The sequence below is a fragment of the Tyto alba genome, unplaced genomic scaffold (assembly GCF_018691265.1).
Source record: "Tyto alba isolate M040663 unplaced genomic scaffold, T.alba_DEE_v4.0 Super-Scaffold_1000006, whole genome shotgun sequence".
Taxonomy (NCBI): domain Eukaryota; kingdom Metazoa; phylum Chordata; class Aves; order Strigiformes; family Tytonidae; genus Tyto; species Tyto alba.
The window spans coordinates 26,452,584-26,480,451 of record NW_024881272.1 but is presented as its reverse complement, the minus strand read 5'-3'; the positions used below and the strand labels follow the sequence as shown (position 1 = coordinate 26,480,451).

General features: G+C 42.1%; 1 protein-coding gene across 1 annotated transcript in view; it reads left to right on the top strand.

The window, feature by feature from the left end:
* TRABD2B (TraB domain containing 2B) overlaps window positions 1-27,868 on the top strand; it is a 294,426-nt gene that overhangs the window by 139,830 nt on the left and 126,728 nt on the right. The window contains exon 3 of the mRNA XM_042785821.1: window positions 18,287-18,433. Within this exon, the coding sequence (XP_042641755.1) occupies window positions 18,287-18,433 (147 nt within the window). The remainder of the gene's footprint in view (window positions 1-18,286; window positions 18,434-27,868) is intronic.

Sequence of the window (27,868 nt, the reverse complement as noted above, 5' to 3'; positions counted from 1 at the left end):
AAATAGAAAAATTGAATAAACTTGAGTGTTTCATTTTTTTTTTCTCTAAACTTTGCTTAGTTAATGAAGCTTATAGTTCACATCACTTTTATGACAGCTTGTACTAATAACTTTGCTCAGCTTGGAGGATAAATGTCTGCTGATGGAAATAAGAGGGATCTTTACATATCCTGTACATACATGAACAGTAGCCCAAGACCTTCCTGCTCAGCCTTTTGCAGGGATGCAAGCATTGTGTTTCTTGTTTTGAGTTTAGGGTTTGGATTTTTATTTTCCATCTTAATGTACTAACTCAGAAGTAATAAATATTTTAGAGCAAAGTTGAAGCGGCTCATTTAGGATTAGATCTGACCATAAGCATGTGATGAATGGGCTTCAATTTAAATGCCAGTGGTTGGGATAGTGGCAGGCAGCGGCTGACACTAGAATCCTACAACATCTACATGTTCCAGCCACAGTGGGCCTCATTTAATGAGGCAAATTTAGTAGGGGTTTAGAATGGCTGCTGGGATTTCTGAAGCTGTATTTAAGAACCCCCACTAAGGAGAAAGGAAGGATGTCTAAGTAAATGTGACTCTCTGAAGGAAATATCTCCATCACTCATAAGAAACTGTTAGAACTAGTCCTTCTCAATTTGTCCCTTCAGTCAATTTTTGTAATGTATAGGCAAAGAAGATAGAAGTCCCTCACTTTCATGGTGTAATCAATGGAGTGGTGTAGCCTGGTACAAATCCATCAGCTTGAAAGAGTTACTGCTAGATTACAGTAGTGAGAACCTGAATAAATAGCACCTGTAAGTAACTGATGTAAGGGTAAATGTTTGAAAATCTCAAGGATGATGAGTTCCGATTTAGCACAGCTCAATTTCAGCCAAGCCAGTATTGGTCTGTGATGAGTTTTATTGACATGAAGCTGCTCCAGTGAATCAGGCTTTGTTTCTACTTGCTGACAGACAAGAGAAGATATGCCTCTGAGTGGTAGGCTCTGCTAAAGTGTAAGTGGTGGCATTTCTTACTTTAGCCTCTTCAAGGAAATGCTGAGTGCTGCTGGGTTATATGGACCAGATCCTTACAAAGCTCTTCTGATTTTAAGGTTCGTCTTAATCTTCCTTTAAAAGGGTTGGGTTGTGCTGCACCACTAACCTGAGAGAGTATAGGATTGTGTCCCGGCTGGGGAACTAGTTCAGAACATGAATCACCAAGCTTACTATTATGAATCTATCATTGTTATGAGTTAGCATGATATTAATCAAAAAAGTGATGGTACTGGGAAGCAAAGGATCTAGAATGTAATAATCAATGATTTAATGCTTGTTAAATCAACTGTTGGAGGAAGATGAGCGCTTCCTGAGCCTGGCCTTGCCATTTTCTATTGAGTGAAACACATTTTCTAGTGTTAGCGTTTTTTAATTGAAAGTTGTATAAGCCTTTTGGGAGGTAGTTGGGAATCCAAGAACTGTAGATCTTTTAGAGAAAATAAATAGACTGTCATCTGTTGCAGCACTGTCACACTGGTTTCCATTTACAACTGAAAAAAAAAGGAGGCTAAAGACTGTTTATTCCTATTATTTCTGCCTTGATTTGTTTCTTTCTTTGCTTGCATGTGTGGGTGGGTTGTTAAAGTTTTTGTCTTGCTTCGTTTTGCAATTTTTTATGGCCCACATTCTCATGTGTTGCAGCTCATTTGCAGGCTGTGAGGCTGGAGTGCATGAGGGTGGGCAGTGTTTAATTTCTGCTTATAATTCAAACAGGCAATAAGTGGGTAGGTTATAGTTTAGGGATTGGGAGGAAGACAGTAGAACTAAATGTTTAGGAATTTTTCAAAATGTCCAATGATCACAGTTCCTATGTAGAAGGAGATGTCCTTCCCATCCCTTTCCTCCTCCTATTTCTGAATGGTTTTGCAGAGCAGCTACGACTAAGGTTTTGCTAACCTGAAAGTGCCACAGCCTGAAATGATAGTCAAAAAAGATGCATGTTGTTATAAACACTCAATCATTTTCCTTCTTTCTTGTGGAGTTGTTATTAAGCCCAGAGGTTCATAAGTTCAAAAATATAAAGGAATAATTTGTACAAGAAAAGAAAGGAGTCTATTTCACAAGCCATTGATGCCTCCACTGGGAATTAGCAGTAGCTGTTAGAGTAGCCAGGGTCGTACAGAGCAACCATGCATTCTGCTCCCACTTAGAAAACCCCTAATTTTTAACTTTTTAACAGCCACAAGCTTACGTTTCTGGCAATGAAAAGTGGGGGGAATGTTTGAGGAGCTCTTATTAAAAAAATAAACTTCAAATGATGATTGACTCCCCTTTTATGTCTCTAGAATAGGGCCCATAAATCTCAACAGTTTTCTCTTCAATGGCTACTTGTTCTTTCTGGTTGGTGACAACTTTTATTTTAAGCAAGCTCAATTCTTAAATTAACCCTTGTGTTGACTCAAGCCTCCTTGTTTGTCTTTGCTTTGCCTCCCATGGATGGGGAAAGCTTAGCACATGGTAACAGATCCATTCCCATTTCATGGTTGACATGAAATGCGGGCATCGATGTGTCACTGGAAGAGGGAGGAACCAGACTTCAGGAGATCTGCTTCCAAAGAAAGCACCGAGCTCGCAGTTAATGAGACTCCCATTTGGGTCCTTAATGTATGAATTCTGATAGGCGAATGAGCACTGAAGGTTTAACTTACTTGAGCACAGATTTTCAAACTCACATGTGGGCATTCAAACTCCCAGTCCCATCCATTGTGGATGGGTTCTGGCACTCCCTCCTTTATGATGCTTTTAATAGCAACTATAGGGATATAGCTGTCCATCAGTCCCTGGATTTTTCCTGTGTTTAGAATTAATTCAAACCTTTGAATCCTAGTAAGGAAATACCTAATATAAACCCCATAAAAGTCTCAAGTAGCATCAGCCACTGAACCTACCAGAAGACACAACTGAGAAATGGGTTGACGAGTGCTATGCCCGTGGGCGTGCATTAGCTACCAAGTCTCCTTCCCAGGTATGCAAGCTCTGGGAGCAAGAAGTACTTGTACTCCAGTGCCTGCCTGTGTGTGGCCAGCCAAATTTGGAAGCTCTATCTTATATCTTTCTGTCAGTGACTTGTTATACAGTCCTGGGGCCTAATGCTTGTGTCAACATGAGGTTAGGTTTCATGGCATCCTGAGCAGAACAGGAATGTCCTGGCTTATATTTGTCTCCCCAGGAGAGGGAGAGGGTGGGAGAGAGGCATTCAGTAGCTACTGGGCAATCTTCTGCTGTCTCTTGGCAGGTAGTGATATAAATCAGGGGCTTTAGTGGGACACGAAGGCAAGACCCTGTTGCTCTGTTTAGATCCCTATCAGCTGTGATTAATTCAGTGCTATAGGTGGAAGGATAAACGTGGCTTCCTGTAGTATGAATTGTTTCCACCAGCCTTTGAACTGATGCGTCCATCTGGTAGCATTTAGTTGTGAATAGAAAGGGTCAAAATATGCCCAGGACTGCGTGGTAGACAGCAGGACCAGATCTGAGAAATGCCAGCACCAGATGGGATTTGGTCTCTTGGCCATGCAACACAACTGAGGCAAGGGGACTTGAGTTAGTACTAAATAGGTGGCTTGCAATATCATCTGGAAACTTTTAGGTGCCGGAGCTTCTGAATTTATTAGAGAGGAGACTGACAGAAGTGTCTTAAGATGGCTAGGGATGGACTGGAGACTTCATACAATGCTACAGGGACTTCTGCTCTGCCATTCCCAATGCTCTTATGTCAAGTCCAAAGAGAAGACAATGTGGGTTGCTTTTCTTGAGCAACTCCCATTGTAATTGAAAGAGATTTTGTGGATCTTTCACAGAACTACTATCTTCTTGCACCAGGAGTCCTTCCCCTCCTCTCAAGACTCTCTTTAATGGCTTAGGCCTGCAATATTTGCAAGTGACTGAGTCATACGGTCATCCATCTACCTTCAGCGCTGTGCACAAGGCTTGACTTTGCTTTGACATTCTTGTGTACAAAGCATTCCCATGATAATAACTTGAAAAATACCATGCTAGTTTTACTCCCTCTTTGACGTTGTCGTGTACCTATGGGAAATTCTGAAAAGGGCAACAATCTTGATATATTTGGTGGAGAGGGCGTGTTTTGAAAGCAGAAAAATCTTTGGCAAATGCAGCCTGCAAGGAACAGAAGTAGCTTATTTCAGCTGACAGCTTTGGAGAAAACCAGCATTGCTAAGTTTCAAACTAGCGTGGGTAGACACTAATAAGAAAATTTAGGGCTAGCAATTCAGAGGGAATAGTTTATTACTTTTTGGTTAATCCCTTTTCAGTTTCTATCAGCATAGAAAGAGCAGAGCTTTTTCTCTCAGTCATTTGTGCCCAAAGCAAAATGTGATGAAAACAGGCAAACTAAAATGTAATTTAGCTTCCTAAAAGCAAAGAGGAGAGGTCACCCCCAGCAGAAAAAAAAAAAAGTCAGAATTTGCAGTTTAAGCAAGACTCCATGAAGTCTTTGTCTTAATAATGTTTGTATCCTAATGCTTTGAATCCAGTAACTTCTAGTTACCAGAGCTCAGTAAAGAATGTTCCCTGGGTAACTTCTTTTGCAATCTATTCAATTTTTGCCTCTCTATATTAACTGTCTGACATTTTTCTCAGATGTATTCATGGCTTGGAGTCATTTACTGAATAATTCCAGACCTGCAGCTCATTTCTAAGCAGTCCTGAGCATTTGCTATTAAAAATCCGAGCTGTTTCTTAGAATTTTATAATTTTATCTCAGAATTTGAGGAACAATTAAATAGCAAGCATAACTGTCCTTGTACAAAATATAAACATGGGGCAAAATTCCCTGTCAAGTGAATTAGCAAGATATGATTGGGGTAAACTAAGCTGACCAACTTCCATCTGCAAAGAACTTGGTCAATAAAACCACCTGAACATACTGCCCATCTTACTTACTTTAGGGAAGGTAAAAAGATCATGAGCAGGGAAGAAATGCAGAACAGATGTTATCTTCAAAATGAGCTGATCCCCCACAGGTTTGTGGAGGATGTTATTTCCTACCCCGTGCATCATCCCCTCCTCCTCCTCCAGGGCGTGCAGGCGGGATTTCAGTGGGTGTAAATCACCAGCACGATGCTAAATTACACCAGCTGAGACTGTCTCTGGGACTCCTTGTGCTCCTAGGAGTTAGGTTCAAGAAGTGAAGTTAAACCTAGAAGTGGTCATTTGTGCTCTGCTTAGTACCCACGCCAGTGCTTTGAGATTCCTCGTTGGATGTGTTCCCTACTGCCCTGATGTAGAAGAGCAGGATGAAGCCTCTGAGCTCCAGCTCCACAGTCATGATTGTGCAAAAGGCTGCTATTCATCTATATTATTACAGGGCAACAGCAAAGAGATTTGCTTTGGGAAGTTGCTTTTTTTCACCTTGGGGGCTCTAGGGCTTGCCTGAGTTGTGTCCTCATGTGCAATGTCTTCAGTGGCTGTAGGTGTTCTGGGAATCTTCCTGGTGAAGCACAGCTATAGAGGGAACAACCTGCTGAACATTTCTGGAGTGTTTCAGGGGATGGCAGAGTGTGCTTGCTTACATGTGGGTGTATTTACAGACCATCAGTGCTAAACGGGCAAGGAAAAGAAGGGGAGGGGGAAAGGATTTTTTGGGGAGTTTATGTAAGGGGTGGGGAGATGTGGCTAAAGGGGCAGAAAGTGAACCTGAGGCTTATCTCTTTTCTAGGTATTTTCTCTGCTGTTTGTGTGTGTGGATCAGAATGGTGCCTGAAAAAAAGTGTTAATTAAGGTTTTGGGTTTTTTTTTTTTTCTTAATGTGGGGAAATCCCATCTTCAGGAATATTTGAAGCTGTGCAAAGAATATTCTTCTAGATCATTTCTTCCTAGTTAGAAGAAAAAAGAAAACCAAAGTGTTACTTAAATGAAGTGCTTTCTTCAGAATTTGTCAATTTATGTAAATGTTTTACATCAACATCTGATCCTTGGCCGTAGCCAGGAGAGCAAAACTCTTTGAACGCTCTTCTTGGTTCCTTAGCAGCGTATTCTCTCTGGTAGCAGGTTTCATAGGCATACTCTGACTGGAGTGGAGATTATTGAGCCTAGGCTTAAAAAAGCTCCAAGCAATATGATCTTTCAGTCTCAATGATAATGAAAATACAGCAGTTATAGCTGTCTCTTGAAAGATAACCTCCCATAATTCATAAACAACATAATTACATTGAGGGATCCCAATATATACTAGAAAATAAAGTGTCTGAATTTATCGTTCTGACCTTGAAAACTAACAGAGTAGTTTGTTACAAATAATTAATTTTATAAATTTTTTCTATCGTGGCAACTTGACTGTGAATACATTGCAGTTTTCTTGAAGCTATTTGTTAACTGAATTTATTTGCTGAATAATTGATGTAAATAACTCACGGAATAGTAATTAATTATTCTTGGCTTCCACTTAGTTTGAAGGCAAGTACTTGGCTACAAGTAGATGATATTAGAAATTTGAGCTGCTGTGATTTGATGGGTAGGTCACCTTCTTTCCCTGGCTAACTGAATTTTGAATAATTTTTATGTAACTTGTTCCTTCCAGGCAAAAAGTCTGTAGACTGCAACAGGGCTGTAAAACTATACAGGCAGTATACAGCACCCCTCAGGCCATAAAGGCAGCAGTATATAGATCTGCTCATTGCCCATGTGCCCTGAGCCCCAAAGTGGCTTTTTCTTTTTTCGTCCTGGGCATCTCTGCTTCTACATTTGCCATTTGCTGAGTCTCCTTCAGAAAGGCGGCTGAAGCAGGAGTTGCTGCATTTATTTGTTGTTAAACTCCTTCATGTGTCTGCAGTATTTCCTATCTGTCCCCTTCGACAGAGGACCTGGGGATGAGGTTGGTGTTGCTGCTCCTCCAGCACAGAGCAGGCTGGCTGCAGGGCTTGCAGAGAGGGCTGCAGCTCCATGTTAAAACATCCGCGTGTCAGCTGCAGCGTGTGGATCGGTGAGAGCGTCTCGAAGGGTCATTTTCGGCGTCAGGCTGCTGCCCCACAGAGGGACCCCAGCAGGCTGCTTGGGAGGGGCACGGTGGTGCAGCTCCAGCCTTACCCTCCCGCAAAGCGCCTGCTTGTCTTCCCACCAAATTATGATGGATCACCTTCAGTGCCCTTTCCCAGGCTTTGATAAAATACGCCTCCAGGCAGTTGTCTGTAGGATTTTTGTGGCCATCTGTTGCTACCCAGGGCTGTAATGTCACTGCCTAATTGCTCTTGCTTTTTGCTGGGGGAGGAGATGGCCTAGGGTACAGGCTGTTCACTCACATGCTGCTTCTGCACCCAAAAACCCTCTCGCTGTGAGCAGGAGGATCAGGGTGAACCCATCCTTTTGGACCCAGGGATGCTTGGGCCAGTGTAGCATCTTTATTCACAAAAATCATGCAATTTGTGTTGGGCTCTTTCCTCTGGTACTTCTAAGGAAATGAGCCTTTTGCTCGGGCTGCTGGTGTGAGGGGCAGACTACACATGCCTTGTGCAGGCCCCTCTCCCAGAGCTGCTCCATCAAAGCACAAAGGGCTGGAGATGCTGCCAGTGCTCCCCGAATTACGTTCTTTACAGGGTCTGCGTTGCAACCCTGAAGCAGATCCCGAGGATATAACTATGAATTTCTAGGAGGAAAGAGGGGTTGCGCTCGTGAGGCCACACAGGGATCACTGTGTCCCATAACAGCTGGCACAGGTGGGATCCCATCAGCTGTCCCGATTACCAACATGGGTTTTTTCTAGATGAGGAAGACCTGAAGTGAACAGGCTGCAAGATCAAGCCCTGTGTTTATTAACAGACATGAGGTACCCCATGCTTGTTCACCATTTCCCCCAATAGCAAGAACATCTTGCATAATAAAATGAATTCAAACTTGAGATAATGTTAAGCCAAAAAAAAAAAAAGCACAACATGAAACAAGCATTTAAAGCATTTATCCCTGATGAGTTCAGTGCCCTGCTTCCTCTTGAAGGTTTCCTTTTCTCACGCTGTTCCAAATCTTGACTTTTCTTTTTTTTTTTTTTTTTTTTTTTTTTTTCCATTTCCTTTCCCTGCTACCCTTGTGAGGACGCAGTCACCTTCAGGCTTAGGAAACGTTCCGTTTTCTACAGCTGCCAACTTAGTTGTGCTCACATGGAGACTAGAAAACTGAGACAATTGTTGCCCCAAAGTGTTTGTCCTTGGCCAGAGGTTGTAGCTCCATCTGGCTTGCTGGAAAGTGCTCCCCTTCCCGATGGGCTGTGATTTATGCTCGAGCATGCTGACGTATGTTGAAATTGGCACCTGTTTGTGCTGATACCCAGGGCTGGGAGTTGCAAATTCAGGACATATATCTTTATGTCCCCTTCAGCCGTTCCTGCTGCAGGAGCAGCAGTCTGGAAAGGGGCCGTGCTGGCATCGTGAGGTGTTAAGCTGGGATGGCTGAAGGAGTTAATCTGCTGCCTCACTGTAATATAATAGAAAGAAAAACATGCCTGTGGGGCTAGTCCATTTTACTATGTAGCTTCAGCTGGTAATTAAAAAGAAACAGTTCAAAATTAAGCAGTAATATGAATAAACCCCCAAATTAAATACACCCAGGACAGGTTGCATTTTTCAATGGGGGGATGCTTAGCATATCATGAAACCGGGATTTTTAAAAAAATATATCAGGCTGGGTGCCTAAAACCAGGAGTTCCCCAAACCCCTCCAGAGCTTTGCTTTTTTTCCGTGAGGGTGCCCCTTTTAATGAAGCTCACTCTTCACTGGGGCCAACTGGTACACTCCGCTCAGGGCATGTTCCCACATTCCTCCTGTTACGGTGGAGACAAAAAAGTAAAATCGAAACCCCAGATGGGCCCGGTAACAATTTTACTTGCAAGTCAAGAGCGCAAACATGGTTTCAGGTTCTTGGGAAGGATTTCATATGCCTCTTTTGAAGGTGATGATCCCAAAAGCAGGGACAATGTGCCCATTTAAGGTGTAGGAAAGTGATAGTGGGCACTGCCCTTCAGGCATCCTGCCAGGCATCAATTTGGGGAATGCAATTGCTGAGGAAAGTAGCAGGCTGTGACCTCTTCTGTGCATAGATCAGGCAGCTGGCTACTCTTAAACAGAGTGGTGCAACCGAGCACGGTGATAATTTTGAGGCAAAGGAATGGGGAGAAGGGAGGTGGGTGGGAAGGAGTGATAGGAGAAGAGGTATTTTCAACCACAAGGTCCTCAACTGGCAGATTTCCAAAAGATGGGAAGTGTTGTATGAGAAAAGCTCACCCGCTGCTCGCCTCATTTCTTACATTCTTTCCCAAAGTATCTGTTACCAAACACTTTTGGGGGGTGTTGGACTTATCTGGGGTGACTGCTCTTGTTTCAATGACACCTTTGAAGCAACGTGCTACAGCCCCTGTGGCACCTCTCCTGGAGCACTGCTCTTCTCCACAAACCTTCTCTCAAACTTCTAGCGCGCACAAGATTCTCATGTTACATGGGGGGATTTCCCTGATGTTGAGGCACCTTTTGGGTTTCTGAATATAGGGGTTTCCTATCGACTAGTAAGTGGTGAGATACCCACAGGACTGGAATAACTGAGTGGAGCCAGAGGCCAAGCCAGGCTTGCTGGAGTGGTGGCACAGGAAGGAACAGAGGGAGAACCAAGGGACATGCAGGAGCACGGCTTGTAGCCAAGCCCAGGGCATCACCAAAGAGGCAGCAGGGCCATGACCAGTTTGTCCTGCTGGAGCACTGGGTAAGAAATGTCTCTGCCTTACTCTACGCCTATGGATTTCACATGGTCTGGAGGTGCTACTTTAGGCAACCATCATCGGGTATCACCATCCATCACCTTTCTCATCGTGGAGTTGGGTCCATTCATATTTGCTGAGCATTCCAGCCTTTTGTCCCTGTAACGGTCTTTCAGATATTTCTGGAGTCTGTTTAAAATCAAACCCAGTTGCCAGCTGCTCAGTGCTGGAAGAACTATTATTCTTCTGCCACAGATTAACATGAAGGGTGTAAAGAAAGAAGCAGAAGGAAACAATTTACACCATCATGTCTGACTTGATTAAAAACTAATATGGGATTTTTAGGTTACTGGTAGACATTTCGTATTCAGCGTTTTGTTATCTAGCAGGTTAACAGACCTTTAAGTCACATAACTGAATAGCTCAGATGAATTCCAGGGAGGAGGTATTTTCTTCTGAACCACTCTTGATTTAGCTATAAACAAGAAGAAAAAGTCTCCCTTCAAGAGTGCAGCCTCATGCCAGAGGTATGAATTGGTTTTACTGTCTGTTTACCTTTTCATTGACAAGAGCCAAGACTGCAGTCCAGAAGTCTAACTGGTGACACTTGGACCTGCAATCTGTCACTGCTGGGCAAGGTGTTGGTTACTGGAACTCGCTGCACTTCAACCAGAAAAACACTTGCAGAATCAGACTGCTCACAGCATAACCCTTTTGGTGCAAATATTTAGCCTTCTGGGTAAGTTTAGTCATCAAAATTAATCTACTGAACTCAGTACAACTGAGAAACTGGACCTATGTAAGAGTACTGTATGCCAGTGAATCCCACATACAAAATCCACAAAAGCCATACATTTATGCAGCAGATTTAACAGAGGTAATTCTATCTCTTCCAGTGTTTCAGTTTTGATTAAGTTGCAAATCCTTCCTCCTGTTATTTCTTAATTTATTTGCCTAAGCTTGTATTTGGGCATTGACCAAGGCAAGGAGTTATCCTAGAGAGTTACCGCTCGCTTGCACCATTACTTGTTGGACATCAAGCTGAGTTACTGGCAAAGAGACCGTGTGGATGATGTGATGAGGGCACTGAAACTAAAACATCCTTCCACCATGGTGTGGTAGTTCACAAAAGGGGAAAGGATGGAAATTCCATGTCAAAGCTCTTTTTTTCCCTTTTCCTTTCTTCTTAATGAATTTGCACTCTAAGTACCTTTAGAAAGTAACACAGTTGACTACATTTAGAAGAAAAGCGTTTGGATTTTATCCTTCCCAGTAGTGCCTGTGGTACTGCTGCTGCTGACTTCAGTTTACATACTTAAGACCTTGTTTTGGAGTGTTTTGACCTATTTAAGGTGGGTGTGGTATTTATAGTAGATGTATTGGGAATGATACAATGTTTCTAAAATGCTCTCAAGACAGAAATTAGCTCCATGGTTGGTTGTTATCTTTGTGACCTGCAAGGGAAGACTTGTATCCAAGAGCACAAGCTATAGCTATCTCGCCTGTTCTATCAGGTAACCCACCGAAACCCCAAACAACTACTCTCCAAGCTCTGAGTTGACACTGTGCCTGCCCCAGCCCTGCTGAAGCCAGGGACGTGGTGCAGAAGCCATAATATAGTAGGGTCAGCCCCAGGGATGCGCGAGAGCTGCTGTCAAGCAGGAGAGTCCTCTGGCATGGGGGTCTTGGGGCTGAGGGAATGGTGGTCTCATGCACGTTATAGTGTTTTCTGTCTAGAGATTGTTTCTGTTGGTTTTGAGTGCTTTGATTCAGTCAAAACACAAAGAAAATAAAAATAAATTTTACTTTTGCGCATGCAAGTTCATCATGGGAAAGATGGGGGACTGAAGTCAAGCTGTTGGAACTCAACTTTGGTGGGAGGTTTGGGTATGTGGGGCTGGAGGCTGGAGCCCCAGTGTCCCTGCAGCTTTCTCAGCATCAAGAAAACTGATGTTAGTCCTGGGGCTGCACGTGACTGCTCTGCCCCAGGCCATGCCCGCGTGTCACTGCCATGGCTAAGCCGGTAAGATAGGTGGTGGTGGTGGTGGAGGTGGTGGTTCGGGGTTTCTCCAAGCGCCTCAGTCAGATTCAGACTGTTTTATTAGACTGGTTAATTGGCAGTTTGAAAGGGAGGGGGAAAAAGCAAGGTTCTTAGGTCTCCCCGGTCAGTGCCAAGCCGCAGACTGTTAACTACTCCTGCCTTTCAGAAGCAATAACTGTGGGTTTGGGGAACATATGGAACCAACTAGCCGAAAGGCTTTTATGAGGAGCTTTAACAGGGGGCACAGTTTGTGAGCAGAAATTCCAGTGGATGAGTTAATAGTTTCACTTTCCTTAGCTGTCCCTTTATAGGAACAACAACAACAAAGTTGGGCACGTTCCTCCCACAGCCCCGGCTGTACAATGTGCCGATGCATCCAGGATTTCGTTTGGACACTGGGGGAGTCCTTTAGTAGATCTCCCGGGAACTGTTTTTTCAGAGCTATTTCCTGATGCTGACCTCATTAGGTGAGTTTCACAGCTCACTAATTCCTAGCAACAGCGCAAGAGATTCAAGGAAAGGGGAAACCCGTCTTATGGAAACCAATGGAACTGAACAGATTTGGGCAAACAATTTTATTGCTTTTCATTAATCTGGAAAAACAGGGACTCGGTTTCTTTTTTTTTCCTTTTTCCCTTTTTCCTTCTTTTTTTTTCCCTCAAGTCACTATTTTGACCTGAAACTGTATATTTGATTTTCTGTTTGAGTACAGAAAATGAGAACAACAAACGAAGAACCCTAGAAGAAGCATATACCTCAATACTTATGTTGTAGTTTGTTTTGAACCAAGCAGGAGGATGAGCATTTTTTTCCAGAATTACAGTTCAGGCACTGACAAGTTATAATCACTCAAACACTTCCAGTAATGCTTACTTAGTATTTGCATTGTGGTGGCACATGTTCAAAAGAGAGAGCAAGGGAAAACAATAGTTGCCTGCTCGAGAGCTGATTTTATAGTATGAGATTTAAGTACTTGTTTTTGTGGAATTGTTATTAATCATGCTTCTATGCAGGGGTCATCCCGAAACTCCAGCTACTGGAGTCCTGTGAACGCAGTGTTTGTAGTTCAGCCTTGGTAAGTTTAGGACTGGAAAGTCATTTCTCCCCCACCACGTAAGAGTGAAATTTGCCTGAGCACCAAAGTTTGGCCTGAGAGTTTTCTCAGGGTTGCCTTTCATTCTCAAGTCTCCTGTATAGCAAACACACCAGAAGAACACAGGTCCATTTGTCTTCAGCTTAACACAAAATTTGTTTCTTCTGTTTTAATTCCTGAATTTTTTTCCTATTTTATAAGCAACATATTTCATAAGAAGGTTTAGGACCACTCAGGTTTTTAATCTGGTAGTAAGGTATCCTTGTCTTATTTTACAATGGCCTTTTAGATGCTCCCATGAAGATGTTCTTCCACTGTGACACCATTTGGGACCTTAGTCAACAAATTGAAGAGGTAGACCTGGCAACCTTTCCACTTGGTTAAAAATTCATAGCATCGCCTCCTAGACAAGATGATAGGCACAGATGAGCTGCCATGAGTCTATCAGAAATTGATTTCTGACAAAACTTATGAACATGCAGGATAATCAATCAAAGTCAACTCACTCACCTATGCAAAAGTATTAAAAATGTAGAGCTGAAAGTTTACAACTAACTCTGCTTCCTTAAGCTGATGTTCAGTGATAATCATGGCAAAGAGTCCATGTACTAAATAGCATCTTTTGGAAAACTAAGTGTCTTATTTCTTCTTTCATGCCATTCGGGACTTTATGACCAAAACACCTTACAAGCAGCTGACATAAACCAGGCATGATGCTGTATTTGATAAGGGTTGCCTTGGTTTTTGTTTTCTGTGTTTTTTTTATTCTCTTCAGCTAGGGACAAATGTGAATAAGATGGATAAGGAGAAGTGTCTTCTGTATAAAGGCAGTGATTTCTCCTTTTCAGCGCTAACAGGTTCCTGGCCTCCAGGAGCCTTCAGACATCCACTCTGAAGTTGCAGACTTATGTCACAATAAAAGGCAATACAGAAGGGTTTGTGAGAGTACCTTGGAACAAGTGGGATTTTTATCTAGCTTTCTCCTAAAACCAAATACAATGAACAACAAAATTTCTGGTGGAAAGGCTCAAGTGTTCCTAAGCCCAGTCTAGGTGCACGTCTATTCACTTCCCCTTCCTATTTGAAAAGGCGGCAATGTTTTCTTAGATCAGTTTCTGTGGATTTGGGCTTGCTTGCCTAAAAAACAAATCTCATCAAAATCTCGCATAAAATCAAAGCTCCGGCCTCTCACAAAACAAAGCTCAAATTGTCCTAAGGCAACTTGCATAATTGCTGATACTAACGTTTTTATGCAATGCCAGCCTTGAGATCCAATGCAGTTGTGTCTGCTTGCTTTATATGAGGGGTTTGGTGGTTTTCTAATGTTTCATCTTTTTGAAGTTGGAAGCCTTAAACATTCAAGTTGATTTATATGTGAGGTAGACTTTTGTAACCCATGCCTTCCATTCATGTGTGACTCCTGGCTCTGTGATCCAGAGGTATGTTGAGAGGAAATACTGTTTGAGTGTCAAGGTAACGAGTGAAACTGTTAGCTATGGTCTCCACTGGGCTCCTCTGGTCTCTAATGGAGACCTGCAGTGAGCTCGCACAGGAGAGGCGAAGGCTGGTCTCTGCAGATTTGGTTGTAATTGAACTGCCCAAGGTCATAGAGGCAAAAGAGTAAAGGTTAAAGCGAGGCAGCAGCACAGATACTGTTGGGTGATGGTGAGAACAGTTGGCACGAACATAAGAAACAGCCCTTGTTCACCAAGAAGTTAAACTTAAGGTTCCTGCAGACCTCCTCCCTGCTGAGGATCCCTCAGTTCAAGTCACCAGTGATGCAAGGACTCTTCCCTGTCCCAGCGATGTTGTACCCCCTCTGATCTTCCCATGGCAGAAATGACTGGTCCAGCCTCCTTATCCTTAAGATTGACATTGTCTGTTCAAAAGAGCTCCTAAAAAGTCTGGGCCAGTGGTTCCTGGCATGATGTAGGATTCGTTGTACCCACTCTCTTAGGCAACAAAACAGGACCCATAGGTCTTGCCCTAAGGGCTGAGCTGGTATCTCCAAACACCCACCCAGATAAAATCCGTGTGTTGGGCTGCCGCTTTGCACAGGAGAATGACACCACTTGGATAAAAAGGCTTCCTCCTGACAGGGTAAACCCCTTTCTGTTGTCCATGGTCGATCATTCGCAAATGAAGCCCAGAGACAACTGTGCAAAAATGGCTTTCAAAGCATGCCAGTGTGAGGACCATAAATTGTGTGAATAAAAACGCACTTTCCCAGAGTCGAAGTCATAACTTCCCATCACTTCCCAGAACAAATACTGTCTGCTGTATTTATTAGGTGGGACTGTGTATAGGCAGTTGCTCTAAGTGTGTTTATTTTGAAGTCATCAGTTGTTCAGTAATCTCGGGCACCTCTGGGAGATTTAACTCAGATAGAGGTTTAGGCTGGAGGTCATGGGGTCACTGATATTAAGATAGAGAGAAGGAAAGAAAACAGCATTGTTTTTGTGGCATTATCTGACCAGTAAGGAAAAATAAATTCAGGTTTTAAGATGGCTTTAACCTGACTCTGAAGGAAATGTTCTACAAATCCAGCCAACGAGCAGGCAGCTGCGATGAGACCCCACTTTGCTTTAACTTTTTTTTGAGCTGCCCAACCAAAAAACATGGTTCAGCAAGACTTTTCGAGAAAGCTGTTTAAGTGGTTACATTTTTTCCTTAGCATATTCAAGTGTTTGAGTTTCTCATTGTAACTTCCCTCCTAAAATAAAATCTCTTGAGTTGCTTTTCAGACAGTAGTTTGAACCCAGCGATGAGCTCCCCCGCAGCGGTAGCCACGTGCTGGAGTTCAGCTGGTGGCCAGCATCACCTCCAGTCCCAAACCTGCTCAGAGGCAGAGAGCCAGGACAGGACTGTCCTGACACTAATGAAATCTGGGGTCTGGTGCATGGGGGTCCATCTACTGTTGTAAACTCCAGAGAGCTCTTTCTCTCTCATCTAGAGTCTTTGGTGTCTTATAAGAAGTGAACTTGCACAGTGGGCTTTTCTGCAGCTCCGCACTTATTTTCAAGGGACTTATAGGCAATTTTCTTTTAGGACTTCTAACCCGCTGCAAATGTGATTGAAATCATCTAATTGCTTCCAAATTTATTAGGAGACAGACAGACCAACCCAGAGCATAAACGCATAGGACTGGTTTCCCCAGGAAGGCAGAATAACAAAAAAATAACCAACAAACCAAAAGAAAAAACAAAAAAAAAACAAAAAAAAACCAAAAACAAAACAAAAAAAAAGGGGCATTGGGAGTAAAATAGGGGTTTGTTTATCACCTTCTTAATATTTTATCTTAAAACACACTACCCTCAGAGTTTGTTGGTGGTTTGTATATGTATGTGCCTGTGTGTATACATATTTTTGTATATAAAAATCCAGCAACATCCACTGTTTAAAAAATAAAAAATGAGAAGGATTTTACTAAAAGCATTTTGGGAAAACCTCTGCTCTCAGTTTTCCTGTCAACGTTTTTCTAAGCTTTTATTTTTATTAGCCAAAATGTTTAGAATCCCCAGGAAATCCTGGGATGAAGCATTTCCTCTTAGAGCTGTTGCCCTTAGGGTAAAAAGAAAAAGTTGAGATCCTTTCAAAGGTTAGAAATTTTTCAAACTGTAGTTTCTGCAGATTTTTTAAATTAGAGAAAAACTAAGTTATGAAGATGCTTAATTTCATGCTGTGGTCCTAGGACAGATTGATCTCTTTGTAGAAAAGCCTGAAGAGACCCTTAGATCTGGGCAAGGAAATCTTTTAGGCTTGGATTTTAATGAGGAACTGATTGCCAAACTGAGGTATATCAGGTTCAGTTGAAAGACCATCTTTACATTTTTTAAAAAGTAAATTAAAAAATAACATTTGCTTTTCCTCAACCAATTTGTGTATGTTAGCATGTAACAGGTTTGTATCAAGAGGCTGTTGATGCCCTGAAGATACTATTATTGTTGTTGTTGTTATTGGTGTTATTATTAATAATTAATATTTAATAAATAATAATAATAGTAAATCTGAAATCGTATTTGTTATATAGCTGAGGTTTTACAGGAGTAAATCCAATTGACAGTCTCCTTTCCTTCAGATAAATTTCAATGAGAATCATAATTTTCAAGTAATAAGATCTTCCATCCTGAAAATACATTATTAATTTTAATCTCCTCTGGAGTTCACTTCTTAAAGTGGGTTCAATTTCTTAAAGTTAAGAAAGTAAGGAAGAATATGCGTCACAGACTGCAACATAGATGGGGCAGCTGGAGCACAGCATGGGTTACTTTACCCAGATTTTGTTATGATGATTATTCTTTGGGATGGATAGGGCACTGCTGTTACAAATGAGAGAAGCTGAAAATGTGGTGAAATGTGAGGCTGAGGGATGCAGGAGTCTTAATGAAAAATGACACATCAATATAATTTTTCAGAACTCTGAAGTTGCAGTCACTACATATAACTTTTTTTTAGGAAAAGTGCATTTGCTTATTTATATAATTTGTGACAAACTGTTTTAACTGCTGTTCTTCTGATTTACGCATCTACTTTTTATCAAGTTTCTTTGGAAACTTCTTGGAAAGCTGAATATGAGAAGCCCAAACTTGGTGGTTCAGTAGCTGGTATAGATTACTCCCACAGTCTATCACAAGTGTAAAAAGATTTGTGGTAATTCATGTGAAATTTAGTAGCCTTTTTGGTAATGAAAGTTAAAAAAAAAAATCATCTTTAAGGATACTCACTGTTTTTGGTTACCTAATTTTACATAGTAGAGAGTGCTTCTGCTTTTTTGGTATTTTCAGGTTTGGGATGGGGACATTTGACTAGTCTGATGGGACAGTGTTACAATTCAGCCCCTCTGTTCACTTTTCAAAAGGGTGGGTGAAGGTGGGAAGTCTAAAAGAAGGAGAATAATAATGAATTTCCTAAAGTTCCTGCTACTAGAAGCATGCAGAAAGTCCCAATACCACAACTGTGACTTCAGAAGTTCAGAAGATTTTTATGTTTTATCAAAAACCTTCCAACTAAGTTTGTGCTCTGGATTTAAACTAGCAGACAGGAAACAGAGGCAATAGAAGTTTCCTAATTTGGGGGATTTTTCATTCCAGTGTCTCTCATGTAGCCAAGTGGTCAGCACAGGTAGCCTAAAAGTTCTCAGACCGTGACCTCTGAGCAATGTATATGTGTTGTGAAGTTATACTGTATGTGGAATGTCAAAAGTTTTATTATAAGCTCTTCTGCTAGTAGGGGACCTTGCATCCGACTCCCCTTCCAGTTGGGAATGCCTAAAGACCAGCTCTTATTACTGTGGGCCAGAGTGGGTCAATAGACTTCAGGTGCAGAAGAGTTTTTCAAAGTTTAGCCTCTTAGCCTTCGCTGCTTTGATTTCTAACGTCTTTAACTTCTCCCCTGTTTTTCTTGTCTGTGCTTCTACAGGTGCTGTTTGCTCTAAACCAAACTCTGCTCCAACATGAAAGCCTCCGAGCAGGGAGTTTGCAGGCCCCATATACCACTGAAGATCTCATCAAACATTATAACTGTGGAGACCTGAATGCTGTCATATTCAACCATGACACTTCTCAGGTAAGCAGAAGTGTTGCAGGTGGGCCAGCTAATTGAGAACCAATCAGCTGTTTTAATAGCGATGTCCCAGTCATCACTCCATACTCCACCTCCTCCTTCACCTCTTCCTTTTGATGCCCTGTGTTTTCTTTCCACACGTGCCTCGTTTGCCTGGTGAGAAAGTGGGGTTTCCTTGGTATTCCTTGGGCTCTGGAGAATCATAGGATCGTTTAGGTTGGAAAAGACCTTTAAGTTCATCTAGTCTAACCATTAACCTAACACTGCCAACTCCACCACTAAACCATGTCCCTAGGTGCCACGTTTACACATCTTTTAAATACCTTCAGGGATGGTGACTCTACCACTTCCCTGGGCAGCCTGTTCCAATGCCTGACAACACTTTCAGGGAAGAAATTTTCCCTAATATCCAATCTAAACCTCCCCTGGGGCAACTTGAGGCCATTTCCTCTTGTCCTATCGCTTGTTACTTGGGACAAGGAAGAGGCTGCCTGGAAAACCTTCCTAGGAATGTACCTGAAAAAAAGTTAGTTATGAATGTTTGTGGGGCTGTTGAATGTAGTTCCCTCATGGGGGGGGGGGGGGGGGGGGGGAGGGGGGAGGGGGAGCAAATCTTGGTAATAGTTGAGCTTATATATGAAGAGGAAGTGAACCTTATGTAAATACTCTATAAAGTAAATAACTTCTTAAACATAATTCAATAATTTTGTATGTGTCTCAGGCAGCCCTTGAGTCTCTGTTTATCTTAGTTATTCAGTGCTATTAAAAACACTCAATGGAGCAGAAATCTGCTTTCCAGACCAGTTTGATAGTTCATGTCAAACTATGAGATTCTCATTTTATACATTACTTCCTATTTCTTCTTTCCCATTAATTCAATGGGAACTTGGTCTTTGGATATCATCTCCTACCTCTCCCTTTTTTTGATAAATGTTCTCATGCTCCTGTCTCAGGTGCAGTGACTTACTTGGAGGGCATCTGTATAAACTTTGGCAGCCACAGTATTATGTTTTGCCAGTGAAAGCCTATTAAATCATGATAGCAGCTTACCATTAACAAATGCAAATCGAGGATAACAATGTGACTTCAAGAGAGAACTGAGATAGGATAGGCTTAGTCTCTGGATTGAAGCAGAGGTCTCTGAGACATCATCTCTTGCCATCGCTATCTTGAGTCACACAGGGCTCTGTGGGTCACTTGTCTCTCAGGGGCACACCTTGGAAAGCAAGGAGGGCCCCAGCCTGACTGTAAGGTAACAAAGTCTCCCAGCCGTACTCCACCGCATGGGTGTTCTCCTAGAGGTCTTGTGTGCCCCTCTGAGAAGTTCCAGGTAGAAATGTAAAAGACACCCAGCAGCAGCTGGAGCTGCTCTTCCATGTCACCTATCATGGAACTAGCCTGCCCCTCAACAGGAGCAGAAAGACATCAGCTTGGACAATCATAGGTCCTTAAATTCTGGACAAATAGTCATGTCTCATCTTTTTTTCTATCTGGTTATCATTTTCAAATAGTAGAAAGAGTGGTTGACGGTAACGAGTAGGATAAAAACCCTTTGCTGTCCTGGTTAACCCAGTCCTAGAAAGTGAAGCACTGTTTTAGCGTGACTAAGCAGGACATAAAAGGGTGGTTAACACGGCATCATACTGAAGCAGAAGTCTGTGTAGTACCAAAGCTGTCAGAGCTGTTCACTCTGGACAGCCTTGCACTGAAAAAGAAGGGGACAAAGCAACTCGGGTGGGAACACATCTCTAAAGATGGGGGGTGTGAGCTGGAAAAGGTGGAGAGCTCATGGCTTTAGAGGATTCTGGAGAAGTCAATGGTTCTAACTATTCCTGCAATGTCAAGGCACTGCACACGAGATAAACACAATCATTTTGGAGAAATAACTCTTGCAAGGTGCAGTGGTATATTTGCCATGGATGCAAATAAAGGACTACTAGTAGGTAAAACCATGAAGACGATCCTGACATATGAATGTCCTGTGTTGTCTTGTAGTCTCTATCAGTGTAATTTCTCCAGCAATAAAGTCTTTGTCCCTGAGACAAGTTGTGGCTGTTCACACTGGGTGCATTGACTTGCAGACATCTGCGATTTGTTGACACAATGTCCTATAACAGACCTGTGGGTTAGACTTGAGAGGAACAGATTGCTGTAAAAGCTTCTTTATCCCTGCAAATTGTTGGATCAAATGTGAGTTTGAAAACAGTGTTAAAGAAAGAAGAAAGATGCCAACAACCAATCAAAGTTCAAGCACTGGTGTTAGTCATGGTCCCAGAGTGCACACAGTTGATAGAGATTATAACACTTAAAGGCCATGGAAAATTAAAATCCCTATATGTATACTAGTCCCTGCAGAACTCTAAATGTTGTGGACTATTTTCCTCTCATGGGTTGTTGTTTTTAATTTGGTTAAAGAGGTTTTTTGTTTAGTAGTGTTTTTATAAACCAGCTTTATACCATTTATTTTTAATTGCAAGCAGAACAAAATAGAAAATTAAAACCTAAAATAAACTCCCTATTCAGATCAACTTTTGCCAGTTGTGGTAATTCCAAAGTTTATTCTGAGTGTTTTTTGCAATGTTGATAGACTCTCTGCCATAGAGAGTCTTTGCGATTTGCTTACTAAATTAAATTAACCTGCCTTAAGTGTTACACATGAAGCATCCTCCTGGGATATTTCCATTGAGACTTTAAATGTAGGCACAAGGATTTATCATGTGCTGAGAGTGTATTTCAGGTCTCATCAGATGACAACAAATGATTGGCCTACCAGTGCAGAAAAGCTATGATTATTCCAAGTGAGATGTATCATCACTTACACTTCAGGACAGGTACCAACGCCAGTCTTGGGAGACAAGAGTGTAACAGTGTTTTTGGAAGGTGTGCCCATTCTTTCATGATATCCAGCTGCTGGCCCAGCTCTTCAGAGGTCTAGCAAGTCCTTGGAGCAGGTACCATCAACACAACTTTGAAATATCACATAGAAAGGAACAAAAGATCAGGAATGAAGTTGTAAGACTCAAAGCTTATGTGAATGGTAGAAGCCAGAAATTCAGCTCCGTCCCATGCGGCCAGGGAGACTTAAAGAAGGCTGTGGCTCTCACTGAGGATTAATTTGGGGGCTATTTATAAGGTTAATAATGCCTGCTTGTCCCTTGAAGGTTACTGAAGGTTAGCAAAATAAAGGTGAGCCTGTCCATCAGTTGCCTCAGTTCAGACCCATTGGCTTAGGTCACTGTAGTGAACTGGGAAGTAGCTGAGAAAGTCTAACATTGCTGTAGGGACAATGGTGGTGGGGAGTATTTATCTAGGTGCAGTAACTTCCTAAATTCCTCTAGCATGAATCTTGGGAGACAGAGCATCTTCAGTAGCTATCTGCCAGATGCTGAGGTGCCTTTAGAGCAAAACTCATCCTGGAGTGGCAAGAAGGACCAGAAGTGGAAATACTAATATTGTTGACTTGAGGTGTTACGAATGAGTTTTTTGAGCCTCTTCAGCCTCCCCAGGGGAGGTGGGAAATGTGCAGTTTCTCAGCACCAATCTTGTTGGCTTCTGCAGCATCTGGGAGGAGAGGACAGAGTCCTTCTGAGGCAGAGTTTGTGCCAAGAGAGTGCACAGAGGGACAGTGATAGAACAAAAAGTGCAGGAAAAGTTATTTCCTAGACCAAAGCAGGAGCTTGGGCATCAGGTCAGAGGACAGCTCCTTCGGCACCCAGGGACGGGAACTGGGACAGGCCCAGGGAGATGCTGCCCACCTTGGGAAGTCCAGCGTAGCCAGGGTAAGGTGCCTGAAATGGAGGGGTGTGAGCAGGGCCCCAAATCCCTGACATTTTCCTTCTCAGAGCCATCAGCACTGATGACAGTGGAATACTAAACAACTTCTCAGTTTCAGTGTTGTTTTGTTTTGGTTTTTATTTTATTTTAATTAAGAACAGGGAAAGGGGGAAACACCTCTGCTTTCCTGTGGTTATATTACATCCCTCATTCCTTTCTCTCTCTCTTTTTCTTAAATTCTGTTCCCAAGAACCATTTTTCCAAATGTATAAATCCTTATTTAAACTTAATAAAACTTTAAGAGGTGGAGTTTACTCAGTTAGACTATGACCCAAAAGTGGAATAGGAAGCAACTCTCCTTCTACAACCTTCTGCAAACACTTGATTCTCTTGTGACTTTTGCAATCAAGAGGCTTATGTTGGAGTTTCTGGGCAGAGAGTCAAAATGATACCAAAGAGAAAGTATTCTAAGTTAAAGATAGGATAGGCATATTTTCTACTTTGTTCAGAATTTTTCCCCTCAAAGAAGCCATAGTTTCTTTCTCTTCTTTTGAAAAAAGTTCCCTACGAGGAAAATACATCAGATTAGATCAGTAACTTTAACTTCTGTATTCTGTTTGATGCTCTCACAGGGGAACTGAGATCAGTATGTCCAGATGTGTTAAAATGCAAAAAATGTTTTAGTGCAAAATTAGAAAATTATCTACCTCTAGGGGATACTTTTTCTTACCTGAGACAGCTAAGAAATTGCCTAATGACCTGAAGCCTTGGTGAAGAAAAAGTAGGGTGCAGAAGAATTTGTCTTGGCTTTTGTTCCCTTGATCTGGTGTCAAGGCCTTTATTCAAACATAAACATTTGAGTTTTGGGTTCAGGGATATCTTGGACCAGCTACCTTCTTTGGTTGATCTTGAGCTGTTTAATTTTTTAAGGACAGTTCTGTAAAGGAGATTCATCTTTGCCAGTATGGAATTTGCTGGTTCTGTGTTACATTGCATTCCTATGTACACTTTATTAAAAGGAAAATTGAAAATCCAGGGCTGAGATATTTCTCCTTCAACCTTTCTTCAAAACTATACCTGTGGTCTCTAGCTATTGTTTCTCCTCTTCTGTCCTCAGCCATTCTGTTGACCCGAGGAGAGGCTCCTGTCCCAGGAGAAGATGGTTTCTCATCTCTCATTGCTGATCTGGCATATCAGAGCTACACTACTTACTTTACAGACAGTTTTCTTCAAGCCGGGTTTTACTGGTTGCATATTGGTTATTTTCCTGTCCCATTTGAGGTTAACAGTACAATGCAGGAGTCATGCCTGCCACTTTCAAAGCATCTTTCATCTAGAGAGCCTTTATGGTTTGTGTGTTAGATTGTACTGAAAGCCCACTGAAATAATGTAGAATATTTCCATACCTGCAGCAGGCTTTGTATGAGTCCCAGTGGGCTCAGCCACCATTGGATATCAAAATGAAGAAATCAAGTTAGGCCAGTGACTAACCCAGTTTACAGGTTTTATGCTCACCTAATGTAATGATCTTCTTCTTGTCAGGAGAAGTAAGGTCTTGGCTTCATCATACACAGAAAAGCAAGCTACACAACGAAATAACTTGGTGGTCACCACAGCCTGCAGACACGTTTCAACCCCTTTCAGGTGCTCAGGGATCACTGTGCCTCCTTCTTCAATCTGTGTCCATCAGAAACAGCTAAGCTTTTTGTATAACTTACTAGAATGATATCACCCATATCTTGAGTTGCCTCTGCAGTTCAAAGTCCCATGGACTCGTGTGGACATACAGTATTTAGGTAGTTGGTGTTACCTTCTGAAAAGCGTATGATGGTCCTGATAACATGACATTAGAGATCCATACACTAACCCTATGTCAGTAGTCAGCCTCCCTAAACTAAAGAAAAAAGGACTAGTGCCTCACTTCACAATGCACTTGCTGTTTACAAATCATCAGGTTATGTTGTGTACCACTTTAAAAATGTTATCATTCTGCATTTAAACCTGTTCTTTAAGACTGAAGAGTCCTGATAATTCCAATTACATCATTAACTTGCCCTGTTCTCATTCTGGATAAAATACAACTTGGTTTCTGGCTCGCTTCTCAAATCATTCAAAACTATCTATGGAATGCCCCAGCTTCAATAACTGCAGAAACAGACAGCTGAGACCATTAGGTAGGGTGTTGAATGACAAGCAGACCTAATTTGTCCAAGGAATGGAGTTTTATCTGGGGCAAAGGAAGATAAATCCATAAACTGAAGGCTCAACTATTGTAAGGCAACATTTTGGAAGCATCTTATCATTTGCAGCTGTAACAAAGTGCAGGCGAACTGGCACAGCCTCTTGTTCTTCCAGGGAAAATGATTACAGGCTTTCCAGTGAAACAAGTGCAAGGTTGTCCCGGGCACCAAGGGAGCCGGTCCCATGAGTTTCTCATTCTGGGTCCAGGCGAAGGGTCAGTAACGCTTCCAGGAGTGTCTGTTAAAACGACATTGACGGCAGTCCTGATGCTGCCCGGGTGTTTGGTGACACGTGTGCTCATGGCCAATTGCGAGCAGAGCATGTGTCCCACCTGCTCTCCTCTGGGACGTAGCGCAGGGTGCTGCTGGAGAGATGTTGCCTTCCCGTAGTTCAGAAGAGCTCCTGCTCTGCTGCCGTGGGATTGTACTTTATTTCCACTTGCACCTGAGTTACAGTTTTGTGTCTTAGAATATTGTGAGCATTTGGAAGTAAAAAAACAGAAGTGCAGCCAAAATTTTCAGAGTCTAATTTTCATATTATGTCAGAACAGGATTCCAGATTGGAGCAATATTATAGTATGGCTTATGTGTTTCAGAAAATTGGTTACAGATCCAGATTGTGAGAGTTAAGTCTACTTGTTGATGACAGTACTGGGGAAAACACTGCAGAGATTATTTTTTATTAATAATCTGGAACGTGCCCAGATAATTTTCATGCTATAGGTTTTGAAAATAGGTTCTTGCTTGAAATTTTTCATTACATGTTTGCATTTAGAGTTGTCTTACCTTGGAAGTTCCTTCCTTCCTCTTTCCAGTTTCCATGGGGAAAGCAATGGGAGAGGAGAGAAAGTAAGGCAGAAATTGGAACAAGACATTTAAAGGCAAAGATTTTTCTTTCAAAGACTGCTGCATTATTAGAAAAGGAACATATTCACCTACAGAAAAGGGCTGATTTACATTAAAAACATTTAAGGATTGTTGACTACCTATATTTATTAGTAAAGGAATAAACTATAAAAGAGTATGAAAGTGATTGGTAAAAACATTTGGAGTTCAAGGTAGTAGCATGCTGCTTTCTGTGCATTGTTCTGTGTTTGCTGTAAAGCATTTACTATCCCTTCTTTTTAAAGAGCTGGTTTATGAAGTGTTTCTTGGAAAGTCTTGTTCAAGAGAAATGAAAAAGACTTGTTAGTTTTTAGACAATATCTTGTGGGTTGAATGTACAAAATGCATTTTCACCCTTTGTGTTTTATCCAGAAGATGTATTTGTCACCTCATTATGACAGGGAGGGGGAAAAAGTGGGACAAGGGGGCAATTTGGTTGTCCTGGCTGACTTGGTAGGATTAGTATTAGACATTATCTGAAAAGACTGTTTTCTTGGGTAATCCTTGACACAACATTTCTTGGTCTGACACTATTGCTGTGCATTACCAAATAGCAAACACCATAGATCAGGTTCTCCAGTGTAAATTGGTTGTGCTCTTTGATGGTGAATTCAGACCTGGATCTTCTCTTCTCTCCTCTGGGAGAGTTGATTGCTGATAAACCCAAAGTCAAGGCTTACACAGTTCCACCAGCTTAGATGTAAAGAGATCAGTGTCAAGGATAACTTGTCTCTACTTCACTGATTTAATCTGAATTATTCCTTACTTTTCTGATGACTGGCCCCCATTCCACTTCTAAATGCTTTCTTGGAGATGTTCTGCACCTTTACCCAAGACCTCTCAAACCACCCCCCATTAAAAAAAAAAAAAAAAATACTTAAAAACTCATTATCCAATTTGTTCCAGATGCCAGCATAATTATAAATCTTAGGCTGGTTGGATCTGGAGTAACCTGGAGTTTTGCTAGGACCAAACTGGAAGGCAGGGCCATCTCCACACAGCCCTGCCTTGTGGTGTCGCCTCTGGAGGTCTCGTGTCCAGCCCAGCTGTTCTTGGGATATTAACCATCTTTTTGCTCCTTGCTAAGTTATGTGATATTTTGCAAGCCATATCTTTTGGATCACACTTGCCTTGGGTTAAAATCATATTGCAGGCTTCACATAAACATTCAGGCTTTCCCTAGCATCTTACTAAAACAGGGATGGGAGGAAGCTCGTTGAAGAGCCCTGAACAATATATATTCAAGACAACCAAACCTGAGTTTGTACCCGCTACTGACCAGCTGTTCTCCCACTGTGTAACAGAAGACAAAATGAAAAATACCTTTGGAAAAATAATTGCAATGCTTTAATAAACCACCACCAAAACCAAACCTTCTGGCCCCAGTTTTTTCACTTTATTTCCCTGCTTTGCCCTTTGATCAGTATCTTTACTTGGGTGTCATGGCAATATAATAGGTGATGGTTTTAGTGTCAGAACAGAAAAAAAAAAAAATATTCTTTGTCAAAGGAAACAAAGCATTTGGAAGGGAAATAGAAAAACTTGAACTTTTCCATATGTTTGCAAGCTTGTGAAAGCCAGCCTCAAAAAAAATCCCAATGCTAAAGGGGTTTTAAATGGGGCAGGAGTATCATTAGGGTTAAGATTTACCCTCTCCACTGAAACCCAAACCTTTATTTGCATACACTGTAGGCTTGTCATCCTTATTCAATTAATGAACAGGTCCCTGTAATCTGGTCCTAAATATACATTGCATAGTTGGGTGAAGCTTGCAGAAAGGGAGCTGGGATCATTGTTCTGACTGTGTTTTGTTAAGACTTCTTTAATCAAAACATTCATTCAGATAGAGGGGCCGGCTGCATATTTTGGCATCGCTACCAAGGGGAGCAGAGACGGGGTCGGGGTGGGGAGGGAGGCCTTGGGGGAGGGGTTGGTGTTGCTTGCTTCTTTTTTTTTTTTTCATAAGTGCTTGGAAAGCAACTATTTAACTGGTGTGGAAAAACAAATAGAAAACATACATGGAGGTCATGACTTCTCAGGGATTTGTTGAAAGTCTTTTTAAACAGGGATAAAAGTATCACCCCCCCCAAGGTGTTTGTAGGATGCACATCCCATCCCTGTGGCCCTTCTGGTTACCACCACCACCACATTTTTTATTAAAAAAAAAAAACAAAACAAAACAACTTGGTTTCCTTCAACCCAAATGTATGGGAGGAGAAGGTAGAACCAGGCAGGGCACACAACTGTCCCTTGGCCAGGTGCCACCTGGGTGAACAGCCGTGGCATGATGGGTTTGGGGCTCCCAGGAGGGGTCTCCACGCAGGTGTGATGGGGGCTGAACCTGCAGGGACACGGGCGTCCGGACACTCCAGGGGCTGCAGCCCACCCTGCCTGCAGGCAAGTTTGCACTCGGGCCAGCAATGACTCCTACAGCTTCTGTGCCACCTGCAGAGTTGTTTTTCAAAAATATCATGCAGTATCCATAGAGACTTCACTAGCTTTCAGCCTGCTTTACCCCTCCATGTCTTCTATTTGTAAT